The sequence below is a fragment of the Hemitrygon akajei genome, chromosome 19 (assembly GCF_048418815.1).
Source record: "Hemitrygon akajei chromosome 19, sHemAka1.3, whole genome shotgun sequence".
Classification (NCBI taxonomy): Eukaryota; Metazoa; Chordata; class Chondrichthyes; order Myliobatiformes; family Dasyatidae; genus Hemitrygon; species Hemitrygon akajei.
In genome coordinates, this window is record NC_133142.1 from 52,433,721 (window position 1) to 52,455,485 (window position 21,765).

General features: G+C 44.8%; 1 protein-coding gene across 2 annotated transcripts; it reads right to left on the minus strand.

Annotated features, from left to right (window-relative positions):
- Positions 1-1,354: 1,354 nt before the first annotated feature.
- Positions 1,355-5,508, minus strand: LOC140742120 (uncharacterized). Of its 2 annotated transcripts, none has more exons than XM_073072935.1 (3): positions 5,386-5,508; positions 4,573-4,792; positions 1,355-2,416 (listed from the first exon to the last, which is right to left on the minus strand). In XM_073072935.1, the coding sequence occupies exons 2-3, from the start codon at positions 4,763-4,765 to the stop codon at positions 1,620-1,622; spliced, it is 990 nt and encodes a 329-aa protein (XP_072929036.1). In that variant the 5' UTR covers positions 4,766-4,792; positions 5,386-5,508; the 3' UTR covers positions 1,355-1,619. The 2 variants fall into 2 exon arrangements, with proteins under 2 accessions (XP_072929036.1, XP_072929037.1); XM_073072936.1 differs by lacking the exon at positions 5,386-5,508 and adding an exon at positions 5,307-5,372.
- Positions 5,509-21,765: the final 16,257 nt, after the last annotated feature.

A 21,765-nucleotide genomic window follows, 5' to 3' on the forward strand; every position in this document is an offset into this window, starting at 1 on the left:
TTTTGGTGAACTTGGAGCAACTAGATAAAATGAGGTGAAACCATGGGCACCATAGCAGTCCACTCGGCCCTTTGGTATGGGGCAGAAGACATCACTCTCAGGATAGCCCTGGGATAGCAGGACATAGCCAATCAATCCCATTCAGAGATCATTCCCCATGACTTGCCATCTCTTTGGCCTTAACATGTCTTCAGGTCAGAACCCACCACAAACAGGGAAAGACGGAGCAGGTAAAGAGAGGGAGCATTTTCTAAAGTGTAACATAACCGGCCAGACCTCAGACCCTTTCCCCTTCCCTCCCTCGTGGGGGCACAGACTCAGCAAGTATCTATTCTGTTCACCAGTATGACATTTGAGCTTTCATGCAGGAAAATAATTTTCAACATGCATTTTATTGGAGCTGAGAAGCAAGATGGTATTTTACAGGGTTTGAACGCTGTGGTGTCCAGTAATATACACTTCAGACAGTACCCTGAACCTGCGGAGATGTGCAACTTCTGGCAGAGTGTGACATCAGAGGGAGGTTCACTCAGCAGTTTGCCCACTTCCAACCTTGAGCCATGAAAGATCGTAATTACTTTTCTCTTGTTACGTTGCTTTAACTCCTTCAGATCCCACTTTCTTCTCTTTTACCCTGCTTTCCCGACTTCCCTCTATATTCCTTCCATCTACCTCTTCTCTCCATTCACACATCCATCTCATTCCATACCCCTCTAAACTCCTAGTCTCTGGCCCTCTCCTGTCTTCCATCTACTCTCCTCTCACCATTCAACATATTGATTTTTCCATGCTCTTCTGGCTTCTCTTTCCCTCTCTCCTCTCCCCTTTCCCCCCCACGACCCTTTCCTCTCTTCTCTCTCTCTTTTCCCTCATCCTGGCTCTATCTCTTTTGATTACCCGTTTTCTGTTTCCCCCTGCTTTTTCCTGTTCTCTTTTTTCCTCATCTCACCTTTCTTCTTTCCTCTTCTCTCTTTCACTCCCCATCTCTCAAACTCTCGTCTCCCCTCTCTTTCTTTCCTTCCACTCCATGTCTGCTTCCTGCTCTCCTTTCCGATTCTGTCTCATCGCTTCACTCTCTCTCTCTCCCCTCCATCCAGGACCCCCATCTCTCTTCCCTTTCTCTCCCTCTCACTATGTTTTCTCCTCTCCTCTCTCCATTTCCCTCAACTACCTCTCATCTAGCCCTCCACACACTCTTCACTCCCATTCCTCGCTCTCTCAGCCTTTCTCCGCACACCCTTCCTTTCCTCCTCTTCCCCTCTCTCTCTCCCTGTTCCCTGGATGAAAATGGACCATGTGTTGAGGGACATGCTGAGGAATGTGATGGTAAAGGTGTAAACACATTTCAAACAAATTTTTGCTCGGGACACAGAGGTTTATAAGAATTTAGGGCGCATTCCATATTAATGAAAAAGAAAATTACTTTACAACATTTAAACATCTCAATCTCGTCCTCCAGATTCCCCATCTGAAACAAATCTCCTCCGGCTGTTGTCTCTTCATTTCAGTATTACTCGTGTCACCAAGTAGTTAGCTGTACTACAAGTTACAGGGTCCTGTAGATCTCAGAGGAAGAATTCTCTGCCGCTCGTCCGGACCCTCCCGCCAGGTTGGTGGCCCTAGACGAAAACCAGGAACCTCTTGCCCGGGTGCTGTCGCTTCAATAGAGCCGAATTCTCCTCGGAGTACCACCCATCCGTGCCTCTCATTCCTCGCAAATGTGTTTTCGTTGCCGCCCGGTAACCGTCTTCCTCCTCCTCTCGTTTTCCTGGGTGCTGTCTTTTCGCTAACGCCAGGTAATTGTCTTCCTCCTCCTCTCGTTTTCCTGGGTGCTGTCTTTTCGCTAACGTCAGGTAACTGTCTTCCTCCTCCTCTCGTTTTCCTGGGTGCTGTCTTTTCGCTAACGTCAGGTAACTGTCTTCCTCCTCCTCTCGTTTTCCTGGGTGCTGTCTTTTTGCTAACGCCAGGTAATTGTCTTCTTCCTCCTCTCGTTTTCCTGGGTGCTGCCGTTTCGCTAACGTCAGGTAATTGTCTTCCTCCTCCTCTCGTTTTCCTGGGTGCTGTCTTTTCGCTAACGCCAGGTAACTGTCTTCCTCCTCCTCTCGTTTTCCTGGGTGCTGTCTTTTCGCTAACGTCAGGTAATTGTCTTCCTGTTCCTCTCGTTTTCCTGGGTGCTGCCGTTTCGCTAACGCCAGGTAACTGTCTTCTTCCTGTTCCTCTCGTTTTCCTGGGTGCTGCCGTTTCGCTAACGCCAGGTAATTGTCTTCTTCCTGTTCCTCTCGTTTTCCTGGGTGCTGTCTTTTCGCTACCGCCAGGTAACCATCTTCCTCTTCCTCTCGTTTTCCTGGGTGCTGCCGTTTCGCGAATTCCATTTGCTGTCGTATGAGGAGTCCATCGGCTGGCTGCGGGTCGGCGTCTGAAACGAGTAAGTTTTAGAACAATATTTTTAAAATTCTGCTGGAGGAATTCAAAGCGCTGAGCAGCATCTTTGAGGGGCAAGGAACTGCGGGTGTTACAAAGGACCCTGCAAAGTTTTGGAGCGGCCTTAAATTCCATCCAACACATCCCGCTTTACACACGAGCCAACAAACAAAATGCTGAAAGAGCTCTGGGAGGTGGGTAGCATCTATGGTGGGAAATGGACCGTGGACTTCTCGGGTGGAGAGTCTTCGGGCACGAGAGACTGCAGACACCCGAATGTGGAGCAACAATCTTCTGGAGGGAACTCAGAAGGTCAGGCAACATCTTTGCAAAGAAACATTTCGGATCCAAACTCTGCGATGCTACAGATCTCTCTCGCATCTTGTTTGTTGCTCCGCATTCCAGCGTCTGAAGTTTATTGTGTCTTCACGTTACACACCAAACCGCCCGCATCGGAAATTGACTGTAAGGAGATTTACCCTGCCATGAACCTTGACCAACCAACAAGGAATGAAACTTACTGTGAGTCGTGTATAATCTCCCCATACACCGACAGAACCAGGCTGGTAGAATGAGGGCCATCAACAGCTGGAATTTTCATACTCCCAATGTCCCCACAACTAATCAGACGCCGGGTGGAATAACGGGACAGTTTCCACGCAGAACAGTGATAAATCGACATTTTAGCACAGGAACAGACAGATCTTTCCGCCCTCGATGTCTCTACCAACCGCAATGCTGAATTCTAGCAAATCTCTTCTGCCTGCACGTGATCAATATCCCTCCTGTGTATGAATACCTGTGTGTCTCTAAAACACCGCTATTGTATCTGTTTCCATCACTACTCCGGCAGTGCATTTTACGCACCTAGCAATCTGTGTTAAAAAAAAACTTGCTCAGACATCTCCTTTAAACTTTCTTCCTCTCAGAAATGCGTGAGATCTAGTTTTTCACATTTCTACCATTGGCAAAGATTCTAACTGTATACCCATCTCTGCCTCTCCAAATGTCTCCGAACTACCCCTCCGACGCTGGAGAGAAGACAACCTATCTCCGTCCAGACTTTCCTTATTGCTCAGGCCTTCTAATCCTGGCAAACACACTTGCATATCCTTCACGCCCTTCCGGCATCGGGACGACCAAAACGGCACACAAGAAGCAGAAAACTAATTATTAACGCTATACTAAATAATGGCCAAAAAGCTGAAAATCCCCAGCTGTCCCTGAATTATCTGCGGAGAGAGAAATAATTAATGTTTCAGCTTTTGATCTTACCCGCCCCCACCCACCCTTCCCTGTCACCTTGCCGAACTTGTCTCCTTCCCTCTCACACACACAGTTCTGATACAGGATCCCTCTCCACCGATGCCGCCTGACCTATTGAGTTCCTCCGGCATTTTCTGGTTATATTAAATAAAAATATCAATAATGGCGCCACCAGCCACCCAGACCGTTGTCCATTCAAACTGTCCCGTGGAAAAGATTTGGAGGTGTGGTGATTGTGGATGTGGAGCGCGGGCCAGTGAAGACAAAGACTCCTCACTCTTGCCCTGCCGCCAACAATCGGTACCGGGGAGAAATGGGTTTTGAATGGCGCGGGATGAGTGGGAGGCAGGGGCAAGAAAGAAAGGGCAAACAAACGCGAGGTAGCTGAACCTGTGCAGAGGCAATGGGCCGCTTCTATGCCTCATGATTTGAGAATCTGTGACCCGGTTCGGTACCAATTATTCTATCTTTAAAGGCAACGCCAGCTTTAACACCCCTTGCACAAGGACTCTGTTAAGGTCACTGGTGGCCGACTCGGTCCCAATACATCTAAAATGAAAGGACGCCCTGCTTCCGAGAGCCGCCTGCCTTCCTGTTAAACCTGGTCTCGGACCCCCACTATCGACATACAAATTATAGTTAGTGGCTTACAATCATTCATTCTCTTTCTCTGTTTTCAAACATTCGTGTCTCATAACCAGTAACACCGAATACACCTTAAAGTTCGATCTAACTCTCTGTGCGCTACGTGAATTCAACTAAATGCTGGAAACAAGAAAAGCATTGGACGTTTTTTTTAATACAGTTCCTTAAATTACTAGCGGGGAAGGGGGGGATGTGATCGGAAATAATGTCAGGCGGATTGGATATATGATTTGTGTGTACCGTTAGCAATCGCCTCTTGCTCCATCTCCATCAGCAAGGAGCGAATCAGAGCAGTCTCGGCTCTTTGAAACTGCTCTTTCTGCGGGTCGGCGGCTCTGTCCAGCCGTTCATCTGCCGCCGTGCGCTTGTCCGCTACCCCCGATCTGCTGTGAAGGGTGAGAGAGACCAGTAGCAGGAACCACGTCGACCTCATGACGGTACAAGCGAAAAGCCCCGATCTCTGCGTGAAGGAGAAAAATCGGAGACTGCTTAGAACTGCCCCAGAGAGTTTCCAAGTGGAGAGCGGTGCACTGCCCGCAGGGCTGAAAGAGAGGAGACCAGTACTGGGTGCAAGCACACACGCACATAAAGTTAGACCCACTCACAAACCCACGTTCACACATCCAAATTATTCACACACACAAACTTTCACAATGCGCGCACATTCACCGACACAGATCCATATTCACTCACACATTTGAGATGCATTTACACGATACATGAGATACATGAACATTCATACACATTCACATACAGAAACACCCACATTCATTCTCACGCATCTAACACACATTTACACGTCCACAGACCTTCACACTTAAACATTTCATATCAACTCATGTTTACATATACAGATAATCGCATAATTCACCCACATTCCCATATATAAATACAGAGGCACGCTCACATTCACATAGCGACACACACACACACACTATACTTTTAAAATTTAAACCCAAATATCTATCATTTACCTGCACGTACACCTTCTCCCTCACACGCTAACGTGAGAATATAAATGCGAATGAGTCCCATTCTAGTGCTTATTGTTACCTGACCCGTTTCCGACAGCCCCTCGGATACTCTCACTGTATCAGACTGCAGACCGCTTGGCTCTCAGCCCTACAGTCTTCTTTCGGACTGAGCCTCTGTGCTGTCAATTTCGTTCTTGAATCAGTTGCCTCAGACGATCGAAGGCTCCCATTTATAGCAATTTAGTATCTCCCCCTCCCCCTCTCCCCCATCCGCCCCACCTCCGGCGCCCAGCTATGCAAAGAAGTCAGTCGTGAGTTGAGCGGGTGCCTCTTTCCACTGATCATAAGAAAAAGTTGAGAGCCACTTACGGAAATGTTTGGACAGAGCTACTGTCAGCGAGAGATGGCATTAAGAAGCATATGCTTACAAATACAGGAAGGTGCTTTGGAGTATTGGAGAAATACGCATACACTCAAACAGGAAGAGAAACTAGTACATCTACGTGCACAAAACGAACATTTGGAACAAATGCGTGTGCATAGATAAACAAACAAACAAATGCCCGCATATTCTCAGTGAGATTGGCACACAAAGTATGTGAAACTCACACAGAGCAACGCAACAAAAGCAGGCACTCAGATGAATGCATTGATTCAAACACAGATAAATCCACCTACAGTCTCCATATGTCTACTGTATATACAGTACACATTCTGTAATATACAGTATATATAAAACCTGCTGGCAGGCTTGGTGACTACTCTGTCTTTACAAGATGTAAAGGAATTAAACAAAGAACTCATATTTCTATATCACCTTTCGCTACATCAGAACAATCTGCAATGATTCACACCCAAAAGCGATCAGAAGTGTATTAATTCCTATGAATATGTTACATGACAGTTGATTCTGGGCAGATGGCTGTGGGTATAAATGGTCAGAATTACAATGTTAAAGAAGGATGGGCGTTGATTGATCTGACCATTAAGGAAACTCAGCTGCTCTTTTTCCAGGCAGTGCATGTGATAATATTGTATAACCACCGGAGAAAGGAGAGACTGCTTAATATCCAGCCACACACCTTCCTCAGTAACACACCGCTGTGCCTGGATTATATGTTGAAGGCTTTGGCAAAAAGCTAGAAATTACAGTCTTCAACCATGGTAGGACAACTGTCCATTGATACTTTGAATAAGCAATGTGTAATGAAACATTTAATGGTTAAATAGTGAACATTTTCCACTGAATCAAAGCTCTTTCGGATTTTGCTTCAGGTCTATGACTCCGGTTGTTGGTTTTACCTGTTCAGTCAGCCATTCAGCAACATGCACCATTCAGAAAACTGATTACCTCCTTCATTTATGCTCAGAAAAGTAATGACAATGCCTACAATGTGAACTAAAGTCACAAAACAGCAAGGCTTGAATACACTGATAATGAATAGGAAAGCGCTCAATCCACTTCAATCACTAGTAAACCACCATTAATTCAAATATGCTGTTAGCACATAGATTTTCACCTTAGTTTTTGCTTCCACTGTTTCATAGCAGACTAAGTAATTAAACAGAACAGAGTGGCCATTTTATTAGGTACACCTGCACAGCTGCTTGTTAATCAGCCAGTCCTGTGGTAGCTGCTCTAATGCATAAATGCAGGCTGATATGGTCAAGGAGTTCCATTGTTGTCCAGATTAAGCACTAGAAAAGGGAAGAAATGTGATCTAGTGACTTTGACCATAGCATGGTTGTTGGTGCTAGATGGGGTGGTTTGAGTATCACAGAATCTGCTGATCTCCTGAGACATACACACACAACAGTCTCTAGAGTTTGCAGAGACTGGCATGAAAAGGAAATCCAGTGAATGGCAGCTTTGTGGGCAGAGATGAATGAGAAAGGTCAGAGGAGAATGGCCAGACTGGCTCAAGCTGACAGGAAGGGAACAGTAACTGAAATAGCCATGTATTACCACAGTGCTGTGCAGAGAAGTATCTCTGAATGCAATATGTCAAGCCTCGAAGTGGGTGGGCTACAGCAACACACTGGTTCCACTCCTGTACCTAATAAAGTAGATGCTGAGTGTAATTAATTTGGCCTAGTTAGGCTAACAATCTTTGCTTGCATACAAAAATGCATTTATTTTGATACTTTAGTACAAATTTTCAGAACGACAGCCATATTAATACGAATGTTTTCTGCCCAAACCCTTACTGCCTTTGAGAAGGTGGTGGTGAGCTGATGCACTCTGTCCACCCACAGCGCTGTTGAATGCAGGATTTTGATTCACTTGACAGGAATTGTACATACCCTCTTCTTGCTGCTACCATCAGCGAGCAGGTACAGGAGCCTGAAACCATACTCACAGAAACAGCTTCTTCCCCTCTGCCATCAGATTTGAGAATGGACACTGAACCCATGAACACTTCCCCAGCATTTTCCCCGTCTCTTTTAGCAATAATTACACATTTATCTATTGTAATGTATAGGTTTTATTATTATGTATTGCAATGCACTGCTGCTGTAAAACAACAAATTTCACGATATATGCCAGCGATGTTGATCCTGATTCTGAAGGAACAGTGATGGATTTCCAGCCTCAGTGGTGTGTGGCTCGAAGTGGAGCCCATGGATTGTGATGCTCCTGTGCATTTTCTCCTCCTGGTGGCTGATCTTCTTTCAATCTGGCTCATTACATTTGCTAATGAAATCAGCTTTGTGCTGAACCACCTTTTAAAATTACTCACATTGTGAAACCTGGTCAAATAAGAATGGGTGTGAATATTGTAATCTGACTTCAGTAACTAGTGTAGGAAGTCTGATGAATAGGTTAGTCAAGTAATTATGTACATTGCCTTAGATTCTTTCACAACCTAATGTCCTCAGGAGTGGGTAGGTACTGTTTTAACTCCCTTCACAAAGGCCCCTGCCACTGTACCAATTCCAGAATTGGGTTAGCTAACATTTCACCAACCCCCACACTATTCTTTCCCCCACACTATAGTTTCCTGTTATAAGGCATTCTGACATCCAGAATTGAGTTTGAATCTATAAGACACGATTTATTTGTTCTTTGGGGGCTTGTAATCATCAGGTGATTTCAACAATTATGATGGCCCCAAAGATATTATGTTTTAAGCCTGGGCAATTGACAAGGTGTATGTACTTTACACAAATATGCAAAACCTTGTCAAAGGCTCAGGCATTAAAAAATGGCCACTTAAACTTTCAATTAAGTTTGTGCTTTTGACAAATGACGTTAATCATTACTCAGTCTCCGACTTCAAAACCAATAGGAGCAGCTAGCTGGAAGCCGAGACTCCTGATCTACCCATGCATTAAGTATGGGCTGTTACCAGCTGTACCCGATTCAAGTCATCGTGGAGCTACTGTGTTCTTTGACCAGCAGGACTAAGTCAAACAACTTCTGGCAGCCACATCCTCCTCCCTGCTATAATTTCATAAACAATAATCCTGTTCTTCTGCAGGGAGTACTATCCATTAGAATGATTAGAGTGAGGCGGCAGCCTCACTCATCTTTGAATCAGTGATGGATTTCACAAAGGAGATATTTAGGATTCAGTTTATTTGTATTCTATTTTCCATACTACATGAGGTTATAGAGAGGGTGAAAGTCTGGTTTATTTCCCACTAATTTAATGGTTTCATTCAACACCTATACTGTAAAAAGGAAACATAGGGCAAGTTTGATGTTTTATGAAAAATTCTGCTGGATAAAGCGTGTTTAGTTAGAACCCTGATGGTTTGAGCTGCACAATCTTTTTTAAATTCTATCCACTTTGAAGAAACATTCTACTATCAGCTTGATGGAGGTGTACAAACTGATAAGAGATACAGATCAAGTGGACCGCCAGAGATGTCTTCCCAGGGCAAAAATGTCTAATACTAGGGACATAATTTTAAGATGATTGGAGGAAAGGATAATTGGGATGTCAGAGATATGTTCTTTACACAGAGAGTGGTGAGTGCATGGAATGCCTTGTCAAGGATGGTGTAGAGGCAGTTACATTATTGACATTCAAGAAACTCTTAAATAGGCACATGGTTATAGGAACCTAGATAGTTATATAGGAGGGAAGGGTTAGATTGGTCTTAGAGAAGATTAAAAGTTTGGCTCAATATCATGGGTCAAAGAGCCTGTACTGTGCTGTAATGTTCTATGTTCTATATTCACCATCAATGTCTATATTTCCAGTGATCTAAGGAATGTTATAAACCTAAGGAATATTTCACGGAGGCACAAGAGACTGCAGAGGACGCAATCCAGAGTAAAACAAAAAAACCGCTGGAAAACTCGGCAGATCAGGCAGCGTGACTTTTTAGTTTGAAACCCTGCATCAGAACGGAAGGGAATTCCACCGAGCATTTGTGGCCTTTACATTGACCGTGTGACTTTGGTTTATGGACCTGGAGTATGCTGATACTGAATGTACTGAACTACTACTTGGTTGCATGTATCTCTTTCATTAGCCTCTGCTTTACTTGGAGTAACCTTTGCATTAGACCCCATCTTTCTTGATGTTCCCTTAACCCATCTGTCTACTAGAGAATTTCACCCTGTAGAAAATCCAAAATTATGACTTGACTTTGGAACCATGGTAGCTGGCCTGGTTCCCACATAACCATTTGGTTGTGGGACACTCTGCAAGTCCTAGTTCTGGATTTCCACTGAAGTTGCACTGTTGTTAGACATGTTTCTAGTACAATGCATGGCCACTCTGTGTCCACAAAATGGTGCAAACGTTTGGCTTACACGTTTGTGTTATGATTGCAAGACCCTGTTGGATATTAATAATACAAAATACCGTAAGTCCAGTTCATTAGTGAGACTGATGGCAGAGGAGCTACGTAGCCTTGGCTATTGCATGGACCAGCTCCCCCAAGCCCCGATACTGTGGCATCAGCTGTTACAGCCACCCTGGGGAGAAGGTGTCAGAAACAGAATACACTGGATTCCATGCTAGGTTAAAAAGTCAACATCTGCTAGTCAGCTCTGCAATGTTCACCCCAGGAAAGCAAACTGGGTGACTGACTATCTACTCGATCTATATCTCTTATCAACTTGTACACCTCCATCAAGCTGGTAGTAGAATGCTTCTTCAAGGTGGATAAAAGTTACCAAGGATTGTGCAGCTCAAACCGTCAGGGTTCTAACTAAACATGCTTTATCCAGCAGAATTTTCCATAAAATATCAAACTTGCCCTAAGTTTCCTATTTATAGTACAGGTGTTGAATGAAACTGTTAAATTAGTGGGAAATAAACTGGGCTTTCACTTTCTGTATTACCTCATGTAACATGGAAAACAGAATAAAAACTGACTCCTAAGTACCTTCTTAGTGAAATCCCTCAGTGATTCAAAGATGAGTGAGGGTGTCTTCTACATTCCTTCTAATGGATAGTACTCTGCGGAAGAACAGGGTTATTGCTTATGAGATTATAACAGTGAAGAAGATATGACTCCCAGTAGTTGTTTGACTCAGTTCTGCTGTTCAAAGAATCCAGTAACTCCACGATGCCTTGAATCAGGTGCAGCTGGTAACAGCCCATAGTTAATGCATGTTTAGATTGTGTGCTTATTCTTATTGAAACATGGCTCCAGGACATCAACCATCAACCTTCAGAACACTTAAGCTAATATCATTTAGTGACTGTAAAATGCTTAATCGTTACAATATCATAATTATATGTGCTGTGTGTAATTGTTGGTACTGTGTTTTGCACCTTGGCCCCAAAGGAACAAAGTTTCTTTTAGCTGTATACATGTTGAATTGCAATAAAGTTGAACTTGAACTTTTGTGGATGGACTGCACTGGAGCCATGCAATCTTTGGTCACTGATGGAACTGTCTCTTGTTCCCCACTTTCTAAGAAGCCTCAGGTTAACTAATCAGCCTTTCGGTTCCCAGCTGTCCATGGAGAAATTTCACAATGTGGCCTAATCCTCTTCTGAAAACAAATAAAGAAGGTGCTTCTGTAGACCATGGTGAATGAGATCAGCCCAGCAATGGGGCCAGCTGAATCCACAGCACTCAGGCTAAGTGTATCTCTGCACACCAGGTGTAGGCCCAGTTGTCCACCAGGTTGACTTCTTCCAACGGATACTGACATTTTCTCATCAGACTCTGAGTCTGATCTCTTCTTGGGTATTTTGACTACTTTGATCCTGAAAACCTGCTTTGATTCACTGAAGAAGTGTCCAGGCCCCTTGAACTGGGAGGGTATGCCTACAGAGAAAACACTGGCCCCTCACTATAACTAGTGAATTGTCTGCCTTTGGTAGAAGCAAAACATCTTCTCCTGTAAAGTTAGATAATGATTCACAGATGAGCAAATGAAGTTACTTGTAGAGAAACACACACTAAACACTGGAGAAACTGAGCAGGTCAGGCAGCATCTATGGAGAGGAATAAAGAGTTTACATTTTGGGCAGAGAGCCTTCATTGGAACTGGAAAGGAAGGGGGAAGAAGCCAGATTAAGAAGATGGGGGAGGGGGGAAGAAGTGAGAAGCTGGAAAGACAAAGGGCTGAAGGCCTGACCTGCTGAGTTCCTTCACCAGTTTGGGTGTTACTCTACTTCTGCGGCATCTGCAGGATCTCTTGTGTTTACTTTTTCAGAAGATAGTTGAAGTCTTTTCCTTCACCAGCCTCTGGTAGATGCATACTCCTCTTGGATATCAAGCCTGCTATGCCAACTGTCCTCTCAAAACATTAACCAGTTTTCCTATCTCCTCCTTGGGCATATATACACCATATCCTATACAGATCCACTCTGGCATAAGGATACTGGGTCAGTCAACAAAGACTCACAGTAAACCAAGTATAGGCTGTGTGGCAAATGGTCCTTCACACATCTCTGTTCTATGCTAATGTAGCTGTCCAGGTATCAGGAGACTGTATATAATCAGTGGCTACTTTGTTAGGTTCACCTATACACCTGCTCATTAATGCAAACATTGAATCACGTGGCAGCAACTCAATACATAGAAGCATGCTGGCATGGTCAAGAGGTTCAGTTGTTGTTCACGCCAAATATCAGAATGGGGAAGGAATGCGATCTAAGTGGTTTTGACTGTGGGATGATTGTTGGTGCCAGGTGGAGTGGTTTCAGTATCTCAGAAACTGCTGATCTCCTGTAGTTTTCACACACAGTAGTCAAGTTTACAGAAAATGGTGCCAAAAAAATCCAGTGAGCAGCAGTTCTGTGGGTGAAAATGCCTTGTTAGTGAGAGAGGTCAGAGGGGAATGGCCAAATTGGTTCAAACTGACAGGAAGATGGAAGTAATCCAATACTGACACTTTACAGCAGTGGTGTGCAGAAGAGCATCTCCGAACACACAACTCATCAAACCTTGAAGTGGATGGGCTACAGCAGCAGAAGCCCATGACCATTCACTCAGTGGCCACCCATTGGGTACAGGACGCACCAAATAAAGTGGCCATTGAGTGTTCGGGTGACAGTATCAGGTTACCTTTGTGCAAGCCTTAATATCCATCACACAGTCCTACTATTAGTCATTATTCCATCCTGTGACATCAAGCAGCACAGCGGAGCGGATGGTAGTTCACAGCACCAGATACCCAGGTTTGATCCTAACCTCAGGTGCTGCCTGCACAGAGTTTACCCTTTGTTCCTGTCACCTCAATGGTCTTCTTCAGCAACCCAGGGGGATGTAATCTGGCAGGTAATTGGTGACTGTAAATTGCCCCTGTTGTGGAAGTCAGTGGTAGAATCTGGGATGAATTGATGGAATTGTGGAAAGAATAGAAATAAGTGATTAATGCTGGAGCAACAGGCACAAAATGCTGGAGGAACTCAGCAGCTATTCCAGTATCTATGCAGAGGAATAAGCAGTCACCATTTTGTGACAAGACCCTTCATTAGCACTGGAAGGGAAGGGAGAAGAAGCCATTCCTGATGAAGAGTCTCAGTCCAAAACATTGACCATTTATTCCTCTCCATGGATGCTGCCTGACCTGCTAAGCTCCTCTGGCATTTTGCAATCTTTGCTCTGGATTTCCAGCATCTGCAGAATCTCTTGTGTTTATGATTAATGTTGAAGTTGGAGGATGGTCTATGTGTGTGCGTGGGAGGGAGGAAAGGGACTTGTTTTATCTTGTCGAGTTGTTGCTTGTTGTGCTCTATTTTGTTATGTCCTGTATTCTGCCCAGCATTGCGGGCATGCTATGTCGGTGCTGGAATGGATGGCGACTCTTGTGGCCCACCCCAGCTTGTGCAGTTTCACTGCATGCTTGATGTAAGTGTGATAAATAAATTTGAATCTGGATCTGGATCTAATGTAGGATTAATATCAGCACTGATTTGAGAATTTGGCAGACCTGTTTTCATGGTGCATATATCTCTGTGGCTATGGTTCTAATCTGGACAGTAGCAGTTCAATGGGAGTGGAGAGGAAGTGATCCCAGTGATTAGAGAGTAACCTCAAAGTCTGGAGTGCTCTCAGCGATCAAAGGGAGTGATTTCAGGCCAATGTCTCCATTCTTCTCAGTTTTCTTCAATTCTATACACCATCTGATCAATCTTCATGCACCCCCGTAGGGCCCTAGGAATGGACAAATGATTAGTTGCTCCCTCTTCCCCTCTTCCTTGCTGGATACCAATTCCTGGTCACTTTTCTGAGTTAATATGTCTCTTCACTTTCAAAAATGTGGTTATAAATGGGACCATTGAAGCAAAACTTTGAAGGAATTGTACTTCAGAAGTGCATCACTCACTCAGAAATAGATGATTAACACATAGGCTTCCATAAGTGATGTCTGCTGTAATATTGACAGGAGTGTAAATTCGAGCTGACAGGCTGTTTGTGATGTTTCAACTATTTCATTATGCAGTGTTCAGAGTTTTGTATCCAGGACACACACAGTGGTAATTGGACAATTTCTTTCTATGGCCGAGATATCAGTGTTTTCTGAATTTGAAGCTATTTTGAAACTAATTTGAAGCTATAAATAAATCTTATTTATACAGTAAAAGAGTGAAAAAAAACGCTAAGTAAAAAATTAGAAGCCACGTAAGATGGTTTGGGGTGAACATAAGAATCAAACTGAAAGGGAATACACACCAGTTTGAAAGTTAATATATCAGCACTGACCCTCAGAATATATAATCCGAGAACATGAGAAATAGTGGCTACTTAAACCATCACTCACCGCAAAACGCAACTGATTCCACAACCTCTGGACTCACTTTCAAGAACTCTGCAACTTACACTCAGTATCATGGATTTATCTATCTATCTATTATTTGTTCTCTTTGTATTTGTTTTCCCTGGGTGGGGGGGGGGTTGGAGGCTGAGAGGTGACATTTTCGAGGTTTATATAAATCAGGGCCATTGATAAAGTGGATGGACACAGTCTTTTTTTCCAGGGTGGGAGAGTTTAAGCTAGACGACATAGATTTAAGGTAAGAGGAATAACATTTAGCAATGATCTTGTCCTGTGTACCCACCACCATCTGAATTCATAGAGAGGATGGTGGGCATACAGAACAAAATGCCAGAAGTGGAAGAGGAAGGTAAAATAAGGGTTTAAAAACTTTTAGATGCATACATAAGTAAGAAATATTTTGAGGGATATGGGTCAAACACAGAAGAGGGACTAGCTAAGGGGGAACACCTTGATCAGCAGGAACAGTTAGGTAGAAGGATCTCTTTCCATTCCATATAACTCTGTATAATTTCCTATTTCAGTTAGTGAGACCCACATTAACTTCTGCCAATCTTTTCCTTGTAATGTATCTGTAGAAGGTTTAACACTCTGTTTTAAGGTTTCTCACTAGCCTTTTCAATGCCTTTCACCTCCTTTACTGAATTCTAAATTTTCATTAAGACTTGGCGTTACTGGTCTTCTTGTCCACATTACAATACCATATTTAATTTCTGTTTCCTCAAGGGTTCTTTATTTGTTGCATACCAAGCATTAATTCTTTTAAGATAAAGCTATTGTATGTCCATAATAATTTTGAAAGGTACAGTAGCTTTCCAATCAACAGCTCAAGATTCAAACCTTTGTAGTTTGTTACATCCAGATGTAGGATGCTGTTTCCAGAGTGAACTAAATCACTTTCAAATTTCATCTGAAAATCTATAATTAGATATTCACTACAGGCATTTAATCAGATTATTAATTAGGCTTTTCTCGTTGCTCAATATTGGATCTAAACTAGCATGTTCCCTAGATGGGGTTCTCATCATATTGATCTAGAAAATCACTTACTAATTACTCTGTGAATTAATCTTCTATACCATCACTGTTACTTTGGTTTGTCCCTGGTACATAGATTGAAGATTCTATTAACTTGTGTATTACCCTTGTTATGTATCCATAGTGGCCACTTTAATAGGTACTTTCTGTACCCAATAATGTGGCCACGGAGGGTAAGCTTGTGTCTGCTGCTGCTGTAGCTTATCCACTTCAAAGTTCAATGTGCTCTGCTTTCAGAGATGCTCTTCTGCACACCACTGCTGTAATGCATGGCTATTTGTGTTACTGTCACTTTCCTGTCAGCTTGAACCAGTCTGGCCCTCTCTCATTAATAAGGCATTTCTCCCATGGAACTGCCGCTCACCCGATGTTTTTTTATTTTTCGCATCATTCTCTGTAAACTCTAGAGACTCTTGTGTGTGAAAATCCCAGGAGATCAGCAGTTCCTGAGATATTTAAACAACCCTTTCATGGTCAAAGTCACTTAGATCACATTTCTTCCCCTTTCTGATGCTTTGTCTGAACAATAAATGAACCTCTTAATTATGTCTGAATGCCTTTATGCATTGAATTAGACACACAAAATGCTGTAGGAACTGAACAGGTCAGGCAGCTCTAATGCAGGGGTTCCCAGTGTTTTTATGCCATGGACCCCTACCATTAACCGAGGGGTCCATGGACAACAGGTTGGGAACCACTGATCTAAGGGAATGAATGAATGGTTGACATTTTTCATAGAGACCCTTCACCAGGACTGGAAAGGAAAGGGGCAAAGGACAGAATAAAATGTGGGGGGAGGGGAAGGAGGACAAGCTAGACGTAGATGGGTGACGCCAGTTGAATGGGGCAAGGAGATGAAGTAAGAAGCTGGGAGGTGAAAGGTGGAAAAGGCAAAGGGTTGGAAAGGAAGGAATCTGATAGAGCAGAGTGGACCATGGGAGAAGGGGAAGGAGGAGTGGCACCAGGGAGAGATGCTAAACATGTGAGAAGAAGAAGAGGTAAGAGGCCAGAGTGGGGAATAGGAGAAGAGAGAAGGGGGGGAGGAAAAAAAATTACCAGACGGAAAAATCCACCCACACAGCTTCACCTATTACCTTCTAGATTGTCTTCCTTTCCCTTCCCCACTTTTTTTTTATTCTGACATCTTCCCCCTCCCTTTCTAGTCCTGAAACCTCAACTGTTTGTTCACTTTCATAGATGCTGTCTGATCTGCTGAGTTCCTCCAGCATTTTGTGTGTGTTGCTCTGGAATTCCGGCATCTGCAGAATCTCTTGTGTTTATGCATCGAGTCGCTGCCACGTGGTTGGCTGATTAGATCTTTGCATTAACGAGCAGGTGTACAAGTGTACCTAATAAAGACAGACAGACATACCTTATTGATCCCAAGGGAAATTGGGTTTCGTTACAATCGCACCAACCAAGAATAGTGTAGGAATATAGCAATATAAAACCATAAATAATTAAATAATAATCAGTAAATTATGCCAAGTGGAAATAAGTCCAGGACTAACCTATTGGCGCAGGGTGTCTGACACTCCGAGGGAGGAGTTGTAAAGTTTGATGGCCACAGGCAGGAATGACTCCCTATGATGCTCAGCGTTGCATCTCGGTGGAATGAGTCTCTGGCTGAATGTACTCCTGTGCCTAACCAGTACATTGTGGAGTGGATGGGAGACATTGTCCAAGATGGCATGCAACTTGGACAGCATCCTCTTTTCAGACACCACCGTCAGAGAGTCCAGTTCCACCCCCACAACATCACTGGCCTTACGAATGAGTTTGTTGATTCTGTTGGTGTCTGCTACCCTCAGCCTGCTGCCCCAGCACACAACAGCAAACATGATAGCACTGGCCACCACAGACTCGTAGAACATCCTCAGCATCGCCCGGCAGATGTTAAAGGACCTCAGTCTCCTCAGGAAGTAGAGACGTCTCTGACCCTTCTTGTAGACAGCCTCAGTGTTCTTTGACCAGTCCAGTTTATTGTCAATTTGTATCCCCAGGTATTTGTAATCCCCCACCATGTCCACACTGACCCCTTGGATGGAAACAGGGGTCACCGGTGCCTTAGCCCTCCTCAGGTCCACCACCAGCTCCTTAGTCTTTTTCACATTAAGCTGCAGATGATTCTGCTCGCACCATGTGACTAAGTTTTCTACCGTAGGCCTGTACTCCGCCTCATCTCCCCTGCTGTTGCATCCAACTATGGCAGAGTCATCAGAAAACTTCTGAAGATGGCAAGACTCTGTGTTGTAGTTGAAGTCCGAGGTGTTGATGGTGAAGAGAAAGGGAGACAGGACAGTCCCCTGTGGAGCCCCAGTGCTGTTGACCACTCTGTCTGACACACAGTGTTGCAAGCGCACGTACTGTGGTCTGCCGGTCAGGTAATCAATAATCCATGACACCAGGGAAGCATCCACCTGCATCACTGTCAGCTTTTCACCCAGCAGAGCAGGGCGGATGGTGTTGAACGCACTGGAGAAGTCAAAAAACATGACCCTCACAGTGCTTGCCAGCTTGTCCAGGTGGGCGTAGACACGGTTCAGCAGGCAGACGATGGCATCCTCAACTCCTAGTCGGGGATGGTAGGTGAACTGGAGTGGGGTCTAAGTGTGGCCTAACCATAGGCTGGAGCTGCTCTAGAACAAGTCTCTCCAGGGTCTTCATGATGTGGGAGGTCAATGCCACCGGTCTGTAGTCATTGGAGCCACTGGGGCGCGGCGTCTTCGGTACAGGGACGAGGCAGGATGTCTTCCACAGCACAGGAACCCTCTGGAGACAGGCTCAGGTTGAAGACATGGTGAAGTACTCCACATAGCTGGGGGGCACAGGCTTTGAGCACCCTGGGGCTGACACCATCCGGGCCTGCAGCCTTGCTTGGGTGGAGACATTTCAGCTGTCTTCTCACCTGTTCAGCTGTGAAGCCCACTGTGGTGGTTTTAGGTGAGGGAAGGGTGTCGTCACGAGAGCAGGGTGGGGGGCTATGAGGAGGGGGTAGGAGGAGAAAGTGGAGTATGTGTTGGTTGAGGGCTGACAACAGATGAATCATGTGGGGGATGGGCAGGGGCCACAGTGTCAAATCTGTTGAAGAACAGGTTAAGTTCCTTGGCCCTGTCCACACTGCCTTCAGCTCCTCTGTTGCTAGTTTGCCGGAACCCAGTGATGGTCCTCATCCCACTCCAGACCTCTCTCATGTTGTTCTGCTGGAGTTTCCACTCAAGCTTCCTCCTATACTTGTCTAAAGTGGCCATTGTCTATGCCTCCAGTTTCTGAATCCCTACATTGCTATTACCACACAAAGGCTTAAACACAACTCTATAAAAAAACAGTGTTTCTGCCCTTTACTGTTTCTTAGCTCCACTCAATCTGACTCATTTTGGCCTGGTTTGATACTAATTGGAGATTTGACTCTTATATCTGTACGGTACGTCCCTTCCTGAGAGCTTCTGATTATTATTTCCCACCTGCAAAAATCACCTTCTCCTTTCTTTTCAACAACCTAAATTTTCCATCCCCTGCCCTCTCCACCACTAGTTAATTTAAAGCCGTATTCATTGCTATTGGGTTTGCTAGGACACTAGTCCCAATTCAAGTGAAAGTCATCCCAGTGGAACAGATTGCCCATTACTGGGGTAATGCTCATAAACCCTGACTATGCCTGTGATAATTTTATGTAACTCTGCTGGTCACTGCTTAGACTCCTTCACTCTAGGGAAAACATGCCCAGCTTATCCGGTCTGGACTATAATGAAAAACTCCCAGTCCTGTTGAACCTGCTCGGTACTCTCTCCAGTATACCACGTCCTTCCGATAGTGCAGCAACCAGAAGTCAGAAGTTCGTTCGGAAGTCAGCCTCACCAGCATTTTGTGAAGTTGCTCTGATTTATGCTAAATGCAAGATTTATGCAAGCATGCTAAATGCCTTCTACATCACTCTGACTACCTGTATTGACAGACAGACAGACATACTTTATTGATCCCGACTTCAAATTTACCACTTTCAATGAATTTGCATCCCAGGGAGCTTCTGTTCATCAGCATTCCTTATTGCTCTCCCATTTACTGTATATGTACTGCCTTTATTTGACTTCACATAATGAACACACAGCACTTGTCAGGATTAAATCCATATGCCAACTCTCTGCCCAGTGTTCCACCCAATCTCTACCATATGGTAGCCCCCTATAGCTGTCCTTGCTGTCGACAATACTCCTAACTTTCATATTATCCACATATGTACTCATCACGCCTCCTCTATCTCCACCCATGTTGTCAATATATATCACAAACTAAAAGGCACACCACTGGTTACAGACATACAGTCAGAAAGGCATCTAACCACCACCACACTCTGCCTCCTATCAATAGATTTCAGATTCAGATTTATTTATTTCAATGCTCAGCAGAACAACATAGAACACAACAAGCATCAAAAAACAACAGGAAAGCAAATCCTGTTCCTCTCTCCCTCCCTCAGACAGTCCTCCAACTTTAGGACAACTCAAGGCATCAGCCAATAAGTAGCAACTTCTGGACTTCTGAACGAACTTTGGGCTTTGATCTTCACTACTGATCCCATAGTCTAGCTTAGTGGTCGACTGGTCAATCTTTGAGACTTTCCCAGTAGATCCCGAAAAGAAAAAGAAAAAGAAGTATACAAATACTGTTTAGAGATTGTTTCTGGGTTGCGGGGTTTTAGTTCCGTTCTTTCTGCCCAGTACGCATGCGTGTAGCTCCCCCGCACTACACAGTGTAATTCAGTGGTCCCCAACCACCGGGCCATGAGGAAACGATATGAGTCAGCTGCACCTTTCCGCATTTCCTGTCACACCCACTGTTGAAGGCATGCGAGATCATTAGTCGCCTAAACGCAGTGATACCCTCGTGCGAGAAGTGCCGTTGCTGCTGGCCTGGAGCGCGGACAGATGGGCGCTGCCTCTAAACCTGTTTAGCACACTGAATGTTCGTGGGGAACCCGGGGTGCTAAAATATTCGCAGACGACCTAATTCGGGCTCAGGGTTTCGTAAGTAGCAGAGCAGCTACCTCGCTGCGATCTACTGAGAGTCATCTCTCGAGACAAACTTTTGTCGGCTGATAGATCCTACAAGGGGAGCGGGTGCATACTCTGCTGCACTCCTTGCTCAGTCGGTCGCTCTCTCTGGACTGTGACTGCTGCGGCCCCGGTACGGGGACCTCCAGCCCTGACCTCGTCCTCTCACCCCACCCACGACCAGCCGCACCTGGCCAAGGTGTCTGGCAGCGGGCAGGCAGGCGGGAGGCTGGAGTTCAGGCCCGGAGCTGCCTAATGAGGCAATGAAGCTCTCAAAACAGCTTCGGCACCTTGAGTCCAAGCACCCTGCACTTAAAGACAAACCCACTGAGTTTTTCCAGCGGAAAAAACTTGAGCAAGCAGGACAGCAGCTAAGTGCTGATAGCCTCGTAAACCGAATTGCGGAATAGACTGGGCATAATGAACCTGCTGCGAGTATCGCTGTATTAACCATATAACCATATAACCATATAACCATATAACCATATAACAATCACAGCACGGAAACAGGCCATTCCGGCCCTCCTAGTCCGTGCCGAACTCTTAATCTCACCTAGTCCCACCTACCCGCACTCAGCCCATAACCCTCCACTCCTTTCCTATCCATATACCTATCCAATTTTACCTTAAATGACACAACTGAACTGGCCTCTACTACTTCTACAGGAAGCTCATTCCACACAGCTATCACTCTCTGAGTAAAGAAATACCCCCTCGTGTTTCCCTTAAACTTTTGCCCCCTAACTCTCAAATCATGTCCTCTCGTTTGAATCTCCCCTACTCTCAATGGAAACAGCCTATTCACGTCAACTCTATCTATCCCTCTCAACATTTTAAATACCTCGATCAAATCCCCCCTCAACCTTCTACGCTCCAATGAATAGAGACCTAACTTGTTCAACCTTTCTCTGTAACTTAAGTGCTGAAACCCAGGTAACATCCTAGTAAATCAATATTCCGGTTGTGTTTAACACCCCCCACCCCCCCACCCCCCGTCGGCTGGTCCGCAAGAATATTGTCAATCTTAAACTGGTCCACGGTGCAAAAAAGGTACATTATTTCTACTTCCGGGTTGCGGGGTTTTACTTCCAGTCTTTTCTGCCCCGGTGCGCATGCGTGTAACTGAGCGATCTGGGATCAATCTTGCCTTTCACTAAGGCCGAGGTAGGGG

What these genes read in the sequence shown, in the direction of transcription:
- LOC140742120 (XM_073072935.1), bottom strand. Translation starts at nt 4,765, where the DNA reads ATGAGGTCGACGTGGTTCCTGCTACTGGTCTCTCTCACCCTTCACAGC. An exon ending in GCAAGAGGCGATTGCTAACG is followed by an intron (nt 2,417 to 4,572) that starts GTACACACAAAT and finishes TACTCGTTTCAG; the next exon opens with ACGCCGACCCGCAGCCAGCC.